The 20,252-nt window shown below is 48.1% G+C and overlaps 1 protein-coding gene across 3 annotated transcripts in view; it reads right to left on the bottom strand.

The window, feature by feature from the left end:
• LOC147725902 (avidin-like) overlaps positions 1 to 16,921 on the bottom strand; it is a 67,752-nt gene extending 50,831 nt beyond the window's left edge. The window contains exons 1-3 of one of the 3 annotated variants that reach the window (XM_086962821.1): positions 16,202 to 16,289; positions 16,071 to 16,113; positions 1,083 to 1,284 (exon numbers count right to left, since the gene is read on the bottom strand). In XM_086962821.1, the coding sequence (XP_086818947.1) occupies positions 1,083 to 1,242 (160 nt within the window). In that variant the 5' untranslated portion in view covers positions 1,243 to 1,284; positions 16,071 to 16,113; positions 16,202 to 16,289. Of the gene's footprint in view, positions 1 to 1,082; positions 1,285 to 4,793; positions 4,898 to 16,070; positions 16,114 to 16,201; positions 16,290 to 16,759 lie in introns of those variants that run through there. The other 2 variants (XM_086962819.1, XM_086962820.1) reach the window with 2 other exon arrangements.
• Positions 16,922 to 20,252: the final 3,331 nt, after the last annotated feature.

Here is a 20,252-nt window from a genome sequence, read left to right on the forward strand (position 1 = left end):
TGAGGCACCCCTGAAATGAAATTGTGTGCGCATATGGTGCACATACATGCCCTAAGGGCATGTATGTGCGCCATATGGCACCTTCACAAATGCCAAAAAGTGCATTTGTGAAAGAAATCGCAAATTACCACCAACTTGAAGTTGGTGGTAATTTGAGATTTCTTAAGGAGAAATCGCAAAAATTGAATGCTTGTTACATTGCATTTAAGGAATCACAATTTGCGATTCCTTAAATGTTTACGCAAAATTAAGGAATCGCAAATTTTGCAATTCCTTATTTGTGTGATGCGATTTCTTTAGTACATACTGTTTTGTGAATTTTTAGTCACAAACGCTGCTTTTTTTGCGAATCGCAGCGTTTGCGACTAAAAATTGCGTTGATGCATCTGCCCCTTAGTGCCAGGAGCTAGTTACACAGAAAACAAGTCTGCATAAACTGCACCATGCCAGCGGGCGCACCTCTTGAGCCCATTTTGCTGCCGCTCGAATAGATTTTCTGCTCGAGCGGCAGCTCCCTGACCGCGAACCATCATGGCTGCCCATGACCGCCTGTGTTGGGGAAATCTTTTCGGGTACCCTCCTAGCGATCAAAAATCATGCCAGGGTTGCAAAATCTCTCTCACTTTTGCCAACTTACTGTTTTTGAGCCTCTTGTGAGAATAAACTCTGCTACGTGGCAGTTGGCAGAATTTTGCTGAAACCGCATTACACGTGTGACGCAGAGTGGCCAAAAGTCCGTCAATTCAACCAGCGGATTGGAATAAATCGCTCACTCCAAATTCTCACATAAAATTTCAGTTAAAAATCAGTAATCAGTAGTGAATGACCAATTTTTTAAAGACAATTCTTTTGCATATCAACAGGATTGGATGAAATGTTTTTTGCAATGCTGCCTGAGTGAGGAACTGTTTTTTAAATAAATAATTTAAGTAGATTTAAAGCCTGGCAGAGGACAGCAGGGTGTGGGATGCACAGGGGAATGTTTAAGAAAAAAGATGCCCTGGAGAAAGGATGCTGGGAGGAGAGCACACAATGGCTGCACATTTCATCTAAATAAATAGGCACATCTAATAAAGCCATACCTGAGAAGGCCCACTTCACGGTGAAACCCACGGTGGGCTGGTCGTCCAGCTGCTGGGCGCCCCCCAGCGGAGACTCTACGATGGTGTTGTTTGTTGCAGAAACAGACGTCAGATAGGACCCCTCGAAGCCCCCCTTGGAGTCGACACTGCCGATGGACATGGTGGAGCCAAGGTCGTTCTTCCATGTTCCGGAGAGATGACACTGCGGAGAGACAGACACGAGCCATGTTCAGGTCGCAAACCGTGTAGGACACCATCCTGGTGGTCGCTCCATGAGGGCCGAAGGGACCACAGCCTGTGACAGCATCTGTGGATGCAGCGCTTTGCGGATTCAGCAGCCGCAGAACACAGCCCCCCTCAGCCCCCACAGTGTAGGGGGGTCCCAGGCGTATCCGTACTGGAGAGTAGGGCTCGAGTCGGGCTACCACGCGGGTGGACGGCGCCCCCCCCACTTATTTTACCGGGAGCGCGATAGCTGGAGCAAATGGAGCCACACATTCACTCTTTGGCCTCTCTGGGGCGAGATCGGAGCTGATTCAGAACGCTGCTCATGCGCTGGCTTCTCTGATGCAATCGCATCTAAGGGGTGAGTGAGGGGAGGCAATGAGTCTGATGGTAAATGCCACCTTTCGTGACGTCACTTCCTGTCAAGATGTCAGCGTCCCCCCACTTCTTTTTTTAGGACTTGTGCCCTGCTGCAGAGGCCCCCTCAACCCGCACAGTGTAGGGGGACCCCACCTGGAGAGGCCCCCTCAGCCCCCACTGATGCGAGGGTGGGAGGCTCCTTCAGCATATCTTGCAGGGGGGGCTCGTTTTGTTGTGCCACTGGGCTCGAGTGATGCAGAACTACACATAGAGCCACTTATCACAGGTACTTAAGCATTGTCATACATGGCGGTTCTTCTCCAGAGAGGAAGAGAGCTGGATTTACAATCAAACCTGTTGTGCACACTGCTTCACGTCACTCAGACACTGCACACCCGTTGTAGACTCAACACATTGCTGCGATTCACAGATCTCAGTCGCTGGTGGGAGCTTGTTTGAGCAGCTTGACGTCATTATGTCACTAATATCCCTAAATGTATGACCCTGGGGTGGTAAGGCATGTCTCGCCATTGGCCTTAGCTAAGGTGTTGTGTTATGTGCATAACCACAGTCCGTTTACTGCGGAACCGTACCACGTGCCCAAGGGTCTCCCTACCCGATATACAAAGGGGAATACTTACAAGCCTCTTGCCCCACCCGTGCGCCACTTTTTACGACACGCGGGAGGCGCAGAGTGCAGACCCATAACTGCAATTCATAGTGGATATGGTGTTGTTAGGCAATGCAGCGCACGCCGCTGCGTTGCCGTACACTGTGTCATGGGGGCTTTAAATGGGCGTTGCAAGGGGTTTTCCCATACAACACCAGTGGGTTTTGCCAAATTCCCAGATTACAAGGACATGTAAACCTAGGGATGCCTCAAAAGGGTGTGCCTCACAGGGGAGGGACAACAAGGAGAAATATCTTTATTCCTCTTTGTTTCTTCCTCTTTCTTTGCTCGCTGCGTTGTGCAGCAAGCAAAGAAAGAAGAAAAGCGTCCATGGGTTGTTTCTGTGCACGAAGGCGAGTCTTCCTGCACAGAAACAATCCCGCAAAGAATGCAGACATTGGTGTACCATGGTGCAAGGGGGCCTGCGTTGTGCCTGCGTTGTGCCTGCGCTGCGCCTGCGTTGGCGCTAGGCACCGCCTGGTGCGCCAGTGCTGGTTGAAAGGACAGTATTGCACTGTATCTCATGGATGCAATGCGTTCCTGCCCTTTCTAATTGGCATAGGCAGCACAGCAAATAGACTGGGGGCACTGCCCTACGTCAATTTTTTTCAAATATGACCCAAGTATACATTTAGGGGCATGTTTACAGGTCTCTGGCGCGTCACTTTTTATGCTGCATCGGCAGCGCAGACTGCAGACCCATATGTACCGAGTCATGCAAAGCCACTTTGCGCGGCTTTTCATGGCCTCGGAGATGTGGTACAAAGCAACGCAGCGACAGTCGCGGCGTTGCATTACACTTCGTCAAGGGGGCGTTCCATGGGGGTTGCAGTGGGTTTTTGAACACAACACTAATAGGTTTTGACGCATTCCTGCAGGCAGTGGTGGTGAAAGTCCCACAGGGAGAAGGACTGGTGGCCTATAGAGATTTACAGGTTACACCTCCTTGCCGTGCTGCACACAGAGGTGGTGAGAGCCAGTCACTCAGGGCAGACTGGGAGCCTATAGAGATTTACAGGTTACACCTCCTTGCCTTGCTGCACACAGAGGTGGTGAGAGCCAGTCACTCAGGGCAGACTGGGAGCCTATAGAGATTTACAGGTTACACCTCCTTAACTTGCTGCAGACAGAGGTTGTGAGAGCCAGTCCCACAGGGGCACTGGAGGGGCTTTGAGAGATTTACAGGTTACACCCCCTTACCTTGCTGCAGACAGAGGTGGTGAGAGCCCGACCTACAGGGTGAAGGACTGGTGGCCTATAGAGATTTACAGGTTACACCCCCTTACCTTGCTACAGACAGAGCTGGTGAGAGCCCGACCTACAGGGTGAAGGACTGGTGGCCTATAGAGATTTACAGGTTACACCCTCTTACCTTGCTGCAGACAGAGGTGGTGAGAGCCCGACCTACAGGGTGAAGGACTGGTGGCATATAGAGATTTACAGGTTACACCCTCTTACCTTGCTGCAGACAGAGGTGGTGAGAGCCAGTACCACAGGGAGCATAGGGGCCTATAGAAATTTACAGGTTACACCCCCTTACCTTGCTGCACACAGAGGTGGTGAGAGCCACTCACACGGGGCAGACTGGGAGCCTATAGAGATTTACAGGTTACACCCCCTTACCTTGCTGCAGACAGAGGTGGTGAGAGCCAGACCTACAGGGTGAAGGACTGGTGGCCTATAGAGATTTACAGGTTACACCCTCTTACCTTGCTGCAGACAGAGGTGGTGAGAGCCAGACCTACAGGGTGAAGGACTGGTGGCCTTGAGAGATTTACAGGTTACACCCCCTTACCTTGCTGCACACAGAGGTGGTGAGAGCCAGTCCCACAGGGAGCATGGGGGCCTATAGAGATTTACAGGTTACACCTCCTTACCATGCTGCAGACAGAGGTGGTGAGTGCCAGTCACACAGGGCAGACTGGGAGCCTATAGAGATTTACAGGTTACACCTCCTTACCTTGCTGCAGACAGAGATGGTGAGAGCCAGTCCCACAGGGAGCATAGGGGCCTATAGAGATTTACAGGTTACACCTCCTTACCTTGCTGCAGACAGAGGTGGTGAGTGCCAGTCACACAGGGCAGACTGGGAGCCTATAGAGATTTACAGGTTACACCTCTTAACTTTGCTGCAAACAGAGCTGGTAAGAGCCAGTCCCACAGGACGGACTGGGAGCCTATAGAGATTTACAGGTTACACTTCCTTACCTTGCTGCACACAGAGGATGTGAGAGCCAGACCCACAGGATGGACTGGGAGCCTATAGAGATTTACAGGTTACACCTCCTTACTTTGCTGCAGACAGAGGTGGTGAGAACCAGACACACAGGGAGCATGGGGGCCTATAGAGATTTACAGGTTACACCTCCTTACCTTGCTGCAGACAGAGGTGGTGAGAGCCAGTCCCACAGGGCCGACTGGGAGCCTATAGAGATTTACAGGTTACACCTCCTTACCTTGCTGCAGACAGAGGTGGTGAGAGCCAGTCCAAGAAGGAGCAGGAAGGGGGTCTTAGAGCAGTGCCCAGGTGCCATCCTGCCTTCTAAGGGAAGTCGCCAGTCCTATCCTTTGGTTAGCTGTGGTTTCTATTTATATTATGGGAAACAAGCCGCCTTTCTTCCCCCCCCCCCCCAGTGCAAAACACTCCCCTTGAGCTGGAGGAATGATGCAACTTGGGGCTTTTCCAGTCAATTAGTCATTCCTTGTTAATAGGATATATGTGTTTATCCACATATGAATCAGCCAGGTTCCCAGAAGAGGGCAGGGCCAAGGAAAGGCCAGGAATCTTATGTTTCAGGGGAGGTGGCAGCAGCATGCCAGCTCACACTCCACTGTGTGGCCTGGAGATATTTACAGGTTACAGCACCTTACCTTGCTGAATGTGGAGGTGGTGAGAGCCAGACCCACAGGGCGGACTGGGAGCCTATAGAGATTTACAGGTTACACCTCCTTACCTTGCTGCAGACAGAGGTGGTGGAGCCAGTCCCACAGGGCGGACTGGGAGCCTATAGAGATTTACAGGTTACACCCCCTTACCTTGCTGCACACAGAGGTGGTGAGAGCCAGTCCCACAGGGCGGACTGGGAGCCTATAGAGATTTACAGGTTACACCCCCTTACCTTGCTGCACACAGAGGTGGTGAGAGCTAGTCCCACAGGGCGGACTGGGGGCCTGGAGAGATTTACAGGTTACACCTCCTTACCGTGCTGCACACAGAGGTGGTGAGAGCCAGTCCCACAGGGCGGACTGGGAGCCTATAGAGATTTACAGGTTACACCCCCTTACCTTGCTGCACACAGAGGTGGTGAGAGCCAGTCCCACAGGGTGAAGGACTGGGGGCCTATAGAGATTTACAGGTTAATCCCCCCTTACATTGCTGCACACAGAGGTGGTGAGAGCCAGTCCCACAGGGCCGACTGGGAGCCTATAGAGATTTACAGGTTACTCCCCCTTACCTTGCTGCACACAGAGGTGGTGAGAGCCAGTCCAACAGGGCCGACTGGGAGCCTATAGAGATTTACAGGTTACTCCCCCCCCTTACCTTGCTGCACACAGAGGTGATGAGAGCCAGTCCCACAGGGCCGACTGGGAGCCTATAGAGATTTACAGGTTACACCTCCTTAACTTGCTGTAGACAGAGGATGTGAGAGCCAGACCCACAGGGAGCATGGGGGCCTATAGAGATTTACAGGTTACACCCCCTTACCATGCTGCACACAAAGGTGGTGAGAGCCAGACCCACAGGGAGGGCTGGGGGCCTATAGAGATTTACAGGTTACACCTCTTTACTTTGCTGCAAACAGAGCTGGTAAGAGCCAGTCCCACAGGACGGACTGGGAGCCTATAGAGATTTACAGGTTACACCTCCTTACCTTGCTGCACACAGAGGTGGTGAGAGCCAGTCCCACAGGGCCGACTGGGAGCCTATAGAGATTTACAGGTTACACCTCCTTAACTTGCTGTAGACAGAGGATGTGAGAGCTAGACCCACAGGGAGCAAGGGGGCCTATAGAGATTTACAGGTTACACCTCCTTACCGTGCTGCACACAAAGGTGGTGAAAGCCAGACCCACAGGGAGGGCTGGGGGCCTATAGAGATTTACAGGTTACACCTCTTCACTTTGCTGCAAACAGAGCTGGTAAGAGCCAGTCCCACAGGACGGACTGGGAGCCTATAGAGATTTACAGGTTACACTTCCTTACCTTGCTGCACACAGAGGATGTGAGAGCCAGACCCACAGGACGGACTGGGAGCCTATAGAGATTTACAGGTTACACCTCCTTACTTTGCTGCAGACAGAGGTGGTGAGAACCAGACACACAGGGCGGACTGGGAGCCTATAGAGATTTACAGGTTACACTTCCTTACCTTGCTGCACACAGAGGATGTGAGAGCCAGACCCACAGGACGGACTGGGAGCCTATAGAGATTTACAGGTTACACCTCCTTACTTTGCTGCAGACAGAGGTGGTGAGAACCAGACACACAGGGCGGACTGGGAGCCTATAGAGATTTACAGGTTACACTTCCTTACCTTGCTGCACACAGAGGATGTGAGAGCCAGACCCACAGGACGGACTGGGAGCCTATAGAGATTTACAGGTTACACTTCCTTACCTTGCTGCACACAGAGGTGGTGAGAGCCAGTCCCACAGGAGGGGGGTCTTAGAGCAGTACCCAGCTGCCATCCTGCCTTCTAAGGGGTGCCAACGGTCCTATCCCATGGCTAGATGCGGAAGACAAGCCACCTGCCCTGCCCCCCCTTCCCCCAAATGCAAAACTGGGGGAATGATGCAGCCTCGAAGTTTCCCAGGCGACGAGCAGTTAATTATTAATAGGACATACTTGTTTATCCGCATGTGAATCAGCCAGGTTCCCAGAAGAGGGGAGGGCCAAGAAAAGGCCAGGAATCTTATGTTTCAGAGGAGGTGGGAGAAGCATGCCAGGTATGTGAAGCATGCCAGGTATGTGTGTGACCAGTGTGGGTGCGGTGCCAATGAAAGCACCCACGCCCCAAAGGGAAGGGCGGTAAAGAGTCCCGGGTGATGCCATCCACAGAGCAAGGAACCTGAGAAAGGCATGAAAGGAGCGAGAAAGGTGTGCAGCGCCCGGCTGCCAGCAGAGGTGGGTGAAGCGGCCTCCCATGGCACAGAGGCGGTGATTGGACACGGTCCGCCTGCAGCCTTGCTGTACACACTCTTCCAATTGGTTCAGCAGTCAGACTAGCAGCCGGTAGGGTGGTGGTGATACATCATGAGGTGGGCTGAGTGTGCCAAGCCAGTGGGCCAATCCTGGGGTGTAACACCCCTCTTCGGGTGAGAATGACTCACTCCTGCCCGGAGCGTGTAAAACCCCAACACTGTGTTCTTGCTGACAGTAACGTCCGGTCTCCGAAGGGCCACAAAGGAGTCATTTCCAGACGGCTGATCTTTAGGGGCTCACAGGCCAGTGTTACATGTGTCAAATAATGAGCGCCGAGGCCCGGCCCGATGCCCGCGGCCGGCGCCATTACATGCCAGCGCGCCGAATACCGATGCAGCGCAGGTGTAAATACAAACTCAGGCCTCTTCCAGGGGTCGAAGTGGGGGGAAAAAGTAGGGGAACTGTGGGAGGAGACTCCGAGGGCGGGACTAACCCAAGGATTGGATCAGTGGGCGGAGTCAGAGGTGTGGCCAGAATGCACAACCATCCCAATGTTTAGATTTGTTTGGCATTTCACTGCCCAGTTTAATCAACCAATGGACACACGATTATTTAAGGTTAGAATGAGTTAATTACATTAAAATACATTCAGAAAGTGGGATATGCTTCTAATCACAGAAGGTCCTAAATACGACAAAATGTGGAAGCACAAGCCATTTGTCTCCGAGACATGGAGTTTCTGTCATCAGCGTCTCTCCCTTTTCCCACAACAGCAGTTCAAACATGAATGGCAAGATATCCTAGTTTGCAACTGTTTTCTATTTAATTATTGCTCTGCCATATTTGCCTCATAATGCAAGATCTAATGCATGATCTGACCATTTAAACTAATAAATTGTTTGTAGCTCAAACGTGTCAAAAGTTAATAAAAAATGTGACTTGTGTTGCTGTGGAGTGGATGGCCTATTGCAAAAGTTGACTGGTCACCTTTCTCACAGCTACATTTGTATGTTACATTGGAACTAATAAGGCAAAATCTTTCCCAAACCGTTAGTGTGGGTACACATGTCAAAATAATAAAATATCCAAAAATATCCTGCATTACGCTGCGGCCTTTTTTTTTAATGCATAATTTAGTCAACACTGCTGCATACTTTTGTCTTCCTTTGCTGCATAATTAATTCCAGTGGCCCCACAGCAGGCAGCACATGTTAATAGTGCTTGTGAATGAAGCAGGGAGACTGTAAAGTTTGTGAACTTAGTTCGGTTTTAGTGAAACTCCTGCATTGCTAATCCCTGGTGAGTTGCAGCTACTACTTCTGAAACCAGGCCAATGGAGGTACCTATGGTTGAGGCAGGCTGGTCTGAAGGGCAGGGCCTGCCATAGCACTGGTGGTGTCCTGTGCATTACTGTTTGTTGATGCCCCCCAATGACCACCTCCGTCACGGATTCCCTCACTACCACCCTTTAACTGTGGCCTCCCAAGTCTCCATAACCACTCTCTCTCAGTTGCATTTAATTTGATTTACAGCGCCACTCATACCATTGTAGGGTGTCAGAGCACTTTACATCACACACATTACACAATCAATATGTGTGTAAATCACTATACAGCAAATGTTACATAAGATTAAGAACTACAAGGTGTTGGAGTCACATGACAACCATACTAACAGGCTGTATAGTTTAATAGTGATTGGTCTGGAGCAACACAAACTCATATTTTAAAACATAACACCATGGTTGGGGGTTCTCTTTAAACATCAGAATTGATTGCTATTGAAAAGAACACTCTCTGCAACATTATGATAATCAAAGACTAGGGGAAAACACATAACGCTCTAATTTATACCTTGCAGTTTGTATGCAGCTCTTAGATGACAGTTAATAGCTCACTGTTCTATGTTAGGATTTTAACTTATAAACTGCAAGTAACAACAGGATTTCTCTGACAAAAGCATTAGCCCACTGACCTATTTATATTATGTGCACTTTGTGATCTGCATGGTACATGTTCTTTGCAGCAGGTGTTCTTTGCAGCAGGCACATTAACCCTCTGAGCTACCTTTTACATGAGTCAAAACTTCCACTAGACAAAACTCAGATCTCTCTCTAGGAAGAACATTAATCACCAGAGTCATCATGACTTTTTCATTGTTGCCGAAAATTGCTGGAGGCCACGGAGGCAGCAAGTGCTTTTAAAACCATAATATACTTGCAGAAATGATGCCTCCACCCAAAATCAGCACCGGTGCATTCACACCAGTTGCACTGCCTTAGAGCTGGCCCTCCTCGAGGGTCCTGTGCCCTCAGTGACAGAGTCATTGTTGTTCCAGGGTGTGCTGCTTCATAGGCCTGCCGGCAAGACTGGAGGTGAACTTCAGTATGGAATGTGGTGGACAAGCCTTGAATGTTAACCTAAACTTGCCACCGCTAGGGTCCACCTGCTGGTGCTAAGACACCAGGACTTCTAAGGTCTTGCGAAGCCTTCTATGGTCTAGCATGGAATTTTGCTCGCTCAGGAGAGTGGTCGGGTGGACTGGTCATGAAGGCTGAACCCGGTTCCCCAGTTCCAAATTCAGCAGCTTTGGCCACAGTGCCACATCCTCTCCCCCACTGAACACCATACTGCCCCACTGAGAAAAACTCACACTGCCTTCAACTACAACCCCCAATTGTTGCTGGCTATAAACACCTGGATGCGGCTCAATTTAAATTAGGCACTAGACAAGTGCAATATGTGGCCTACAAAAAAAAGTAACATCATCTTAGAAAAAAGCAAACACTCATAGAGAATGCTAAATTTAGCAAACCATGTGAAATGTAAGCAGGAACAACATGGTTACCATAACGCTTTTACATTCACTATTCAAAAGCCAGTGAGCGCTTTTGCCTGAAAAGTGAAGGACATGACTACAGGGCCCTGTTCATTGCTTATATCCTTACAAAATGTAAGCAGTATTGTAAAAAGACCACATCCCTGGATCCAGATCCGCAGCACACATTTTGTTTTCCAATCCATGCATTGCAGCACCTCCAGCACTAGTTCCAAGCCCGTGGAAAGCCAAGACAAAAATAGCGCTTCACTGACAAACTCTGTAAAAGGGCGCTAATGTGTTTGGGTGGTAATAAAATCAATCTGGCCAGTCTGCTACCACTCTGTCTTTCATTGTTTTAACCTTTTATTCCCGATGCTTACTTTGGAATTAAAATTTCAAAAGGACACTTCCAGTGAAAGGGGTTTTCTTTTTTCGGATCCATTTCACAGGGGAGCAAATAAAAGAAAGGAGAGGAAAGAGAGCAAGAGCCCCTGTTTTCTGAGAGAGGAACTGATAGACAGAAAGAGCGGGAAGAGGGAAAGAGTGAGGGGGCAGCTGAGGCAGCAGAGCACAAGTGGACACGGTCTTTGTCTTCTCTGGGCAAGAATAAAACACAGAGGGCCCGATATAGGTGGCTAAATACCGGTCGGTAACGGTGAAATTCTGTAAATTTCACCATTAGTGACCGGTATTTAGCCATTCCCAATGTAGGTAAGGTGTGGTAAATAAAATTACCGTACCATTTTTCCATACAATTAAAAGTAAAAGGATAGCTCAATGAATGAGAGGCAGAGTCCGTGGAATCTGAGTCATACGGGCTTTAATGAAAATAATACCTCGAGGTATGGACATCGAGTTCCATCACCACGAAGGCTCAGGAAGGTATATTCAACTTTCTATTAACATCACACATTATATATAGTAAAACAGTATACTTGATTCAAATGCAGTAGGCGTAACAGGTGAAAAGAGAGAGATAAGAACACATGTGCGTAACAGGAGGCGTGTAAGAAGGCGTACACATGGGCGTGCACTTGACATGTCAGAGAAACGTCACATGAAAACGTCACAAGTGGGTGGATGCTTAGTGAAAGTTTGCAGAGTCGGCAGAAACTTCTGACCTAGATGCGCGCGCAACTGAGCATGGCGTGTAACTGGGGAGAGCTGGGGGCTTTGACTTTTGCACGAGTAGAGGAGACTAATGTCTGGGGTGTCAGACCGACCTGCACCTATAGCATATCTGGTATCTCATGTTTGGAGGATGTATTGTCTGAAGTAAAAGGTCTCTCGGGCAGAGGCCGTTCATCACTGAATGCTAGTGCGTGCATATGAGTCTTCATGTTGAGTGCGGGGGCCATGGGCCTACCATGGTAACGGGAGCAGTAAATTACTTGCATGGAGACAGGAAGGCAGGACCCTTTGCTCTGCAGCCGGGAATATGTTTACCTATTTCACTAGACTGGAATGTGTTTTCGAGGAGGCTGAACAGATAACTGTAGGCAAAATAACGTTTTGGCAGGCAAGCAGGCCGAGCCGGGCACCGCTCGTCTGTGCAGGATGTAAGGCAGAGGTCAGGGATGCATACCTGAACTGCAGCTTTCAGAGGCAGAAATGAACTTGGAGACTCGTTAAGGGCCTGGCTCGACTGGGCCAGGAAACATGGAGAAAACGTGTGCTTTATTCAAAAGTGTACCATGTAAAGACGTTGGCACCATAGGCCTAGAAGCCTAATGAACGAGATTTTCATGCATGACTGGATGGCTGACATGTTAAGGTTTGACGCAAATCCATACGCGTCTTTCTAGCATGAACAGAAAAGAAATTACACGACATACATGGAACATGGGTGCATGGATAGGGTGCGAGTTGGGTGACACATTGGCTACATGAAAATTTCTATTACCTCAAAGGAATCGCTAAATGAGGAATCAGTAAATACTGATTCCTTATTGCTCTTGCATTTAAGGAATCAGTAATACCGATTCCTTAAAAGCAATGTAGGAAGCACATAAAAGAGTGCTTCTGGGCCTAAAGAAATCGGTAATTACCACCAACTTCAAGTTGGTGGTAATTACTGAATTGCTTTAAAAAAGCACTTTCTTGCTTTTTTAGTAGTGACATGTGGCACACATCCATGCTCTTGGGGCATGGATGTTTGCCACATGTGCACACATGCACATTTCAGGGGTTCAACATGGTGTCCTTTGGACATCCTGGCACCCTTGCAATTCCTCCTGGTATTACAGATTCGGTAATACCGAATCGCTAATACTGATTGTCTTCACATTCATTCCTATGGGCCTCCAAGCCCATAGGAATGAATGGGTAGGTATTCCTTATTACCGAATCTCAATTACCGATTCGATAATAAGGAATATTAAGGATTCAGTATTTTCTACCGAATCTTTACCTATATAGGAAATACCGATTTCTTAATACCGAATCGGTAATATACGGTATTAAAAAATCTGTATTTTACAATTACCTACATCGGACCCAGAGTCTTGTTACTTGTCTGCCTCCCCGTCCGTCATGAACACCAGGAACACTGAGCTTTCTTTATAGGCGATAGCGATTTCTTGTGTCCTGGGACGCATTTTCAAAATAAATAAGTAGGGGAACTGAAGCTTTGGAATTTAAGAAGTAGGGGCACGCTGTGCCCTGCCAATCCCGCCCACTTCGACCACTGGCCACTTCCACCCTCCACAAGACACTACCTGACTTTATCTTGCTATTCCTAGCTTTTTCTTCCTCCCTTTTTGATGGTTTACTGTCTTTCTCTTTCTCCATTTTTCTGACCTGTGGGGTTTCCCCTCCTTTGTGCTTGTTAAAAATCTGATGCGGGAAAATAGGTGTTGATGGCTCCCCACAGGCAAACACCGGCTCAAATTAAGCACTGCTACGTGTTCTCTAACAGTTTCCTTCCTCAGAATGGGAATCTATTCTCTGTTATGAATTCTCTGGGAAGGCAAGCTGGTTTGCATCTCTCTTCAGAAGGCTACCTGTGGAACCCTCAGAGAAAAAAGGAGATGGTCACCCATCCACTGAAGCTGGAAGGGTTGGACCCCGAAGACTTTCCTTCCTTTCACCGAGACTGAAGCAGTGTGAGACTGGGACCAGTCCATAGTGACCTGGGGTGCATGTTCAGGACTCTCCCATTCACCTGGATTCCTCGCACCACTTGCTTCGATCTAGTGAAGGTGACTTGCTTGTGGGGGAGTTGGGGGGGTGCATACCGGGATTGATGGATCACTAGGAGAGCTACCTCATCAGGAATGGTGCGCTGGTCCAGGCGTTGAGACTTAAGTGGTTTACATACTTCTCAGCTCTGCGTCATGGAGATGAAATTCACTAGTTAGGATCAGTGTAGCTTCTCTTTTCACCCTTGTCAGTGTCAAACGTAGTCTTCCATCGATGCGAGTAGACACTGTGCAGGTGTGAAACAGGAGGGACCTTCCACTGATGCTAGTAGGCAGTGTGAAAGTGTGCACCAGGAGGGACCTTCCACTGATGCTAGTAGGCAGTGTGAAGGTGTGAACCAGCAGGGACCTTCCACTGATGCTAGTAGGCAGTGTACGGGTGTGCACCAGGAGGGACCTTCCACTGATGCTAGTAGGCAGTCTGCGGGTGTGCACCAGGAGGGACCTTTCACTGATGCTAGCAGGCACTGTGCGGGTGTGCACCAGGAGGGACCTTCCACTGATGCTAGCAGGCAGTGTGCACCAAGAGGGACCTTCCACTGATGCTAGTAGGCAGTGTGAAGGTGTGAACCAGGAGGGACCTTCCACTGATGCTAGTAGGCAGTGTGAAGATGTGCACCAGGAGGGACCTTCTACTGATGCTAGTAGGCAGTGTGAAGGTGTGCACCAGGAGGGGCCTTCCACTGATGCTAGTAGGCAGTGTGCGGGTGTGCACCAGGAGGGACCTTCCACTGATGCTAGTAGGCAGTTTGAAGGTGTGCACCAGGAGGGACCTTCCACTGATGCTAGTAGGCAGTGTGAAGGTGTGCACCAGGAGGGACCTTCCACTGATGCTAGTAGGCAGTGTGAAGGTGTGCACCAGGAGGGACCTTCCACTGATGCTAGTAGGAAGAGTGAAGGTGTGCACCAGGAGGGACCTTCCACTGATGCTAGTAGTCAGTGTACAGGTGTGCACCAGGAGTGACCTTCCACTGATGCTAGTAGGCAGTGTGCGGGTGTGCACCAGGAGGGACCTTCCACTGATGCTAGTAGGGAGAGTGCGGGTGTGCACCAGGAGGGACCCTCCACAGATGCTAGTAGGCAGTGTGAAGGTGTGCACCAGGAGGGACCTTCCACTGATGCTAGTAGGCAGTGTACGGGTGTGCACCAGGAGGGACCTTCCACTGATGCTAGTAGGCAGTGTGCGGGTGTGCACCAGGAGGGACCTTCCACTGATGCTAGTAGGGAGAGTGTGGGTGTGCACCAGGAGGGACCTTCCACTGATGCTAGTAGACAGTGTGCAGGTGTGCACCAAGAGGGAGCTTGCATCGAGGCAGTAGACAGTGTGTGGGTGTGCACCAGGAGGAAACCTTGCATCGAGGCTGTAGACAGTGTGCAGGTGTGCACCATAGCGGACCTTGCATCGAGGCAGTAGACAGTGTGCAGGAGTGCACCAGGAGGGACTTTGCTTCGACGCAGTAGACAGTGTGCAGGAGTGCACCAGGAGGCACTTTGCTTCGAGGTAGTAGACAGTGTGTAATGTGCACCAGGAGGCACCGTGCATCGAGGCAGTAGACAGTGTGCGGGAATGAACCAGGAGGGACCTTGCATCGAGGCTGTAATGGCGGACCTTGCATCAAAAGTAGGGAAGTGGCAACCGTCTTGCACTCAGTAAACAAATTAGAAAATAGTTAACAATTCAACTTTGTTGATACAAAAGTAAACAATGCGTGCAGCGGGGAATTAGGCTCTGCAGGCCTATTGAGAATATAAGGGAGAATACCAGATAAGGATCTGGTAGTCCCGGTGCACTACAGCCAGTCACTCTATTTGAGTGTACTAAATTAGACAGTGGTATCAATCATAACACAAAAGCGTTATCATCATCATTCAAGTTTTATCAAAATAACAGTTTCCAACAGTAAAGCAGAGGTGATCCTTTTGGTTTTGAATCAAAAAGTCTTTATATGAGTTCAAATAATTCAAATAATTCAAATTTCAAATCCACAGGGATGAGATCCAAGAAAGTTCATGTTGAGTTTCAAATTATAAATCCCAATGCATTTCGGGCCAAAACAAAGCGCCCTTCGTCAGGGGCATCTGTACAAAATAATATATACATGTCAGACTATAGTTTTCGCAAAGGCAACAGGCTAATTAACAATGGGTCAATGGCCCCGCTTTAAAGAAGATACCATGAGTTCGTGCAGTGATAGAAAGCTCAAAAGCCTGAAATAAAATAAAGTGACGTGTTCTTAGAAAAGAAAAAAAGAGAAATGTGGAAAATGCCAATATTTTTGAAATACGATAGTGAAACGAAACACGCAAACGAGGTACGAAATGCCAATAGATACCAAGCGTGATTAGTGAAAGCGAGCATGCGTCTTGACAAAACGAAAAAATAAGAGTGGGGGAAAGTGGATAGCTGAATGTCAGAATTCTAACCGGGACACTCAACGTAACGGGAAAGTCCCTGGGTGAGATTCTAAATAAATATTTAACATGAAGCTGTGAAGGAAATGGTAGTTTAGAAAGCTGTATAGCGTTACGTAATAGGTCTATGCGCGGGTGCACAAAGTGAAACAGCTTACCGGGTGGGTAACTTTCAAATGGTGAAAGGAGGGTCAGGTCAATCTGTGAAAAAAAGATACAGGCTCGAGTCTACGGTACTATGTGAGAGGACAAAGTGGTACATGAGCCTGTAGGAATAAAAATAACTCACCACCAAAGACGATAGACGGTGCTCAAAGTTTCAAGATGCCAGGAGCAGCGTGTACGTTGCGAGAAGTGCAAGGAAAACTAGCGTTAATAGATAACAAGGGAAATAGCAAAAGGACTACGTGAACGTGAACTGGGAAAAAAACGGTAGCGGCCATCTTGAGTTAGTATAGTGAACTGTCTGAACTAATGAAAGGAATGAGCAGGGAGAAGTGATGTCACTGGAGGATTTTGCCAGGGCAGTAGACAGTGTGCGGGAGTGCACCAGGAGGGACCTTGTATTGAGGCAGTAGACAGTGTGTGGGTGTGCACCATGGTGGTCCTTGCATCGAGGCAGCAGACAGTGTGCAGGCGTGCACCAGGAAGCACCTTGCAAGATGGCGGACGCATCAGTGTCTGACTGAGCAGCATCGTTAGCGGTCTTGCCGCCTTAAGCCTCCACATCCTTCCTGACGGCTGACGGCTCAATGGGATATCGGCGAACACTGACATAGGGAAGCGGCGTCTCTCTGAGAAAGCAAATTTCATAAAAAACGATTAAAAAAACCTTCAAACCACTTACTGCTTTATGTCCCGTGATGCGGCTGGATCTATGGTGCTGGGTCCGACGGACGTTACAACCTACGTGGCGGCACTCCGCACTCCCGCTTCTGAGGGCAAAAGTAGAATCCATGACCGGAGCGGGGTCGAGCGCCACGAACGGCGTTTGCCTGCAGCAATCCCTTACCTATTACACGCCTTCTCGAGTACGGAGAGGACGCAGAGGCAAGAATAACAGAGTTACCAACAGAGGTACTAGTGGAACAATGGCACCAAAGAATCCTGCAACGGCTCCCAAAGCACAAAGTAAAACCCAAGACGAGGGCAACCACGGCAGCATTGGATGCACAGGATGGTGTTCAGACGATGGATAACGCCCAGAATGCACAGAATAGTAGCAATGCTGGTAATCTTGGTAATTCCACGATACAGGATGCCCCACCGAACCCTCCTCTTCAGAACCCTCAACAGGTAATCCAAAATACTGATTCTGATTCTGTGCCTGGCTCCATAGCAGCTTCTCTATCGCAAATAGCCTCTGTTGAAAATATCACTGGTAATAATACCCGCGTATTAATGGGGGATTCTGGGACTTGTAGGCAGGGATCAATTCCCAAAATTCCGGATATGTTTGCTCAGAAAAAAAATAGCACTAAGACACAAGAACCGGGAAATATCGGTTCAAACAGCACCACAGGGAAAGCTGCCCTAACCGGAAATGAGAGGTTAAAGACATTTTCTGATACTGGACGTACCAAAGTAACTGGTACTGGGAATGGTAAAGGCGATAAAGGCGGATCAAAAATTGGATTAAAGGAAAGCCAAAATCCAATCCCTCCATCTCTTCAGATATCTGAGGATTTAATTGATAATACGCAGTTGGTACAGGATGTACCAGAATCTCTACCGGTTGGGGAGGATGCTGAATCATTAGACTCTGCGGGTAACTTTTACTCTATGACTGACTTGTCAGTGGCACTAGAGTCTGATATCCAGGCGGCAGATGGTGGATGGAGAGATGATGTGAGTGCTAAGAGTCTTGGTTCACAGCATGATTCACTTGACTCATTGGGACGTGAGGAGGGTGAAGAAGAAGAAGATTTAGAGCAGTCTGAGGATCAGGATGAGGATCTTCCTCAACAGAGATTGGAGGGCGCTGTCAATGATTTTATGTCTATTACAGCAAATGCAGGCTCTCTCTCCAGTGACTTAAATTTGGCCGCATCACAGAACCAGCAGCCTCAGGATACCGCGCAACCACAAGCGACTGGTATTACACTAGATACGCTCTGTCAACTCATGATTCAGCATCGGGAAGAGGCAAGGGCAGAAAATCTTCACACGCAGGGTGCTATTCGACGGCTTCAAAATAATCTTAGAAAAGTCGCTAAATCCTGTAATGAGACATCTGAAAGAGTAACTGAGGCTGAGGAGAGAATATCGGTGATTGAAGACACAATGACAAATCAACAAACCCAAATCTCATCATTGGTAGGGTTGAGAGATGAGATAAATTGGAAACTGGTGGATTTGGAGAACAGATCACGAAGATACATGTCCGAATTTTGGGTATTCCGGAGGGTAATGAAGGTGGCAATATTAGACAATATGTAATTGACCTTTTTTTCAGAAGCCTTCCCAGAACTTATACAATGGAAGTGGGATTTGGAAATTCAACGTGCACATCGTTTCCCATTCCAAAAAAACACCAGACAAGGCACTAATGTAAAGCCCAGGACAATTTTGATATGCCTGAACAATTTTTTGGCAATAGAGGCTCTTTATGATTTGGCTAGGCCAGATAGGAAAAGATGGGGGAGAGGAGTTGAATTCTTTGTTAGGCCTGACTATTGCCATGCCACAGTAGAACAACGTTGGCAGTTTTGTAAACTAATATCTGCTTTTCAAGCCAAAGGCGCTCAGGCCTTCCTTCTGAATCCCTCTAAACTTAAAATATTTTTCAAACAGAAATCGTATTTTTTGACTTCGGAGGGGGCAGCTACAGAGCTCTCGGCTTCATTGTGACTTTAATATCTGCAAATATGTTTGATTTTCTCTCTCTGTATTAGCAGTCATATAGTCTTATCGATGGAATAGCAGCTAACTAACTAATTTATTACTCGCTGACTAAAATAAGACACTTCTCTTTTCTTTTCTTCTCTTTTTTGGAAAATGACTCATAGCAAAAGCTTAAAATAGGAAGGGTGTGGAGGAGGGACGGTGAGACACTAGATGCTTCTCACTCCATCCATACTAGGGACTACCAGTCCTTATGCCCAAACTGGGGTGGGGTCAAGGGGAAGGGAGAGGGGAAGGCGGGCGAGGGGGGGACACAAGGGTGGGTGGCGGGTGCATGCAAAAACAGTAAAAAAAATGTTAAGTTATTGGATTTTTGCTCTATCATTGCTCTCTATTATCTGTTTCTTTGAAGGGGTGAATATAAAAATTTGAATATGCATTTAAATGATCATTGTTTTAGACAGCTTGGATGTATACAGATGGACAAAAAAGAAAACTTTCATTGTTGATGATGGGTAAACTTAGAATCTGTTCTTGGAATGTCTGTGGATTGAATAATAGGAAAAAAAGGGGGATCTGTAATCCGATTATACAGAGCATGAATATAGACATACTATGTCTGCAAGAGACACATAATATATTGGTGGCCTCCGATACTAAGGAGGGGTGCAAAGAGGCCACGGTGAAATTGTTACAACATTTGGCCAAGAATGAAAATAAAGTGTCCCTTTCCAAATTTCAATATTGTCGACAGGAAGTGACCTATTTGGGTCATTTTCTGTCGAAAGCGGGGAGACGATTGACTCCAGAAAGAATATCTGTTATAACTAACATGTCTGTTCCTCGTACGCAACGTGATGTTCGTGCCTTTCTTGGCATAACCTCTTACTGTCGCCAGTGGATTCCTAACTATTCCCTTCTCTCTAAACCCTTGTTGCAATTGACAACCAAAGATGTGCATGAACCCCTACCCTGGACGGATGAATGTCAAGAAGCCTTTGTATCTTTAAAGTCTGCTTTGTGTTCTGCACCTGTGTTGGGGACCCCAGATTACCGAAAGCCTTTTTCACTTTATGTACATGAAGTGGACGGTTGTTCATTGTCAGTGTTGACACAACCATTTGGGGAGAAGCAGAGGCCTTGTGCATATTTCTCTTCTATTTTAGACACTGTAGCACAAGCTCTCCCAAGCTGTCTGAGGGACACTGCTGCAGTTGCACTGGCCATCCGACAGTCAGAAGGAATCGTCCTTAACACTAATCTGACGGTCATGGTGCCGCATGCTGTAGACATTCTTTTAAATAGGACTAAAACACAACACCTCACAAGTGCTAGGTTGACAGGATACGAACTGACATTGTTTGCCCCCGATATTACGATTAAGAAATGCACTACTTTGAATCCTGCTACGTTATAACCACTCCCTGACAAAGATGAAAAAGTTGATGTCCATGATTGTGTGTTCAGAACAGAGGAAGAAACAAAATGACGCATAG

The sequence above is a fragment of the Lissotriton vulgaris genome, chromosome 3_1 (genome assembly GCF_964263255.1).
Source record: "Lissotriton vulgaris chromosome 3_1, aLisVul1.2, whole genome shotgun sequence".
Classification (NCBI taxonomy): Eukaryota; Metazoa; Chordata; class Amphibia; order Caudata; family Salamandridae; genus Lissotriton; species Lissotriton vulgaris.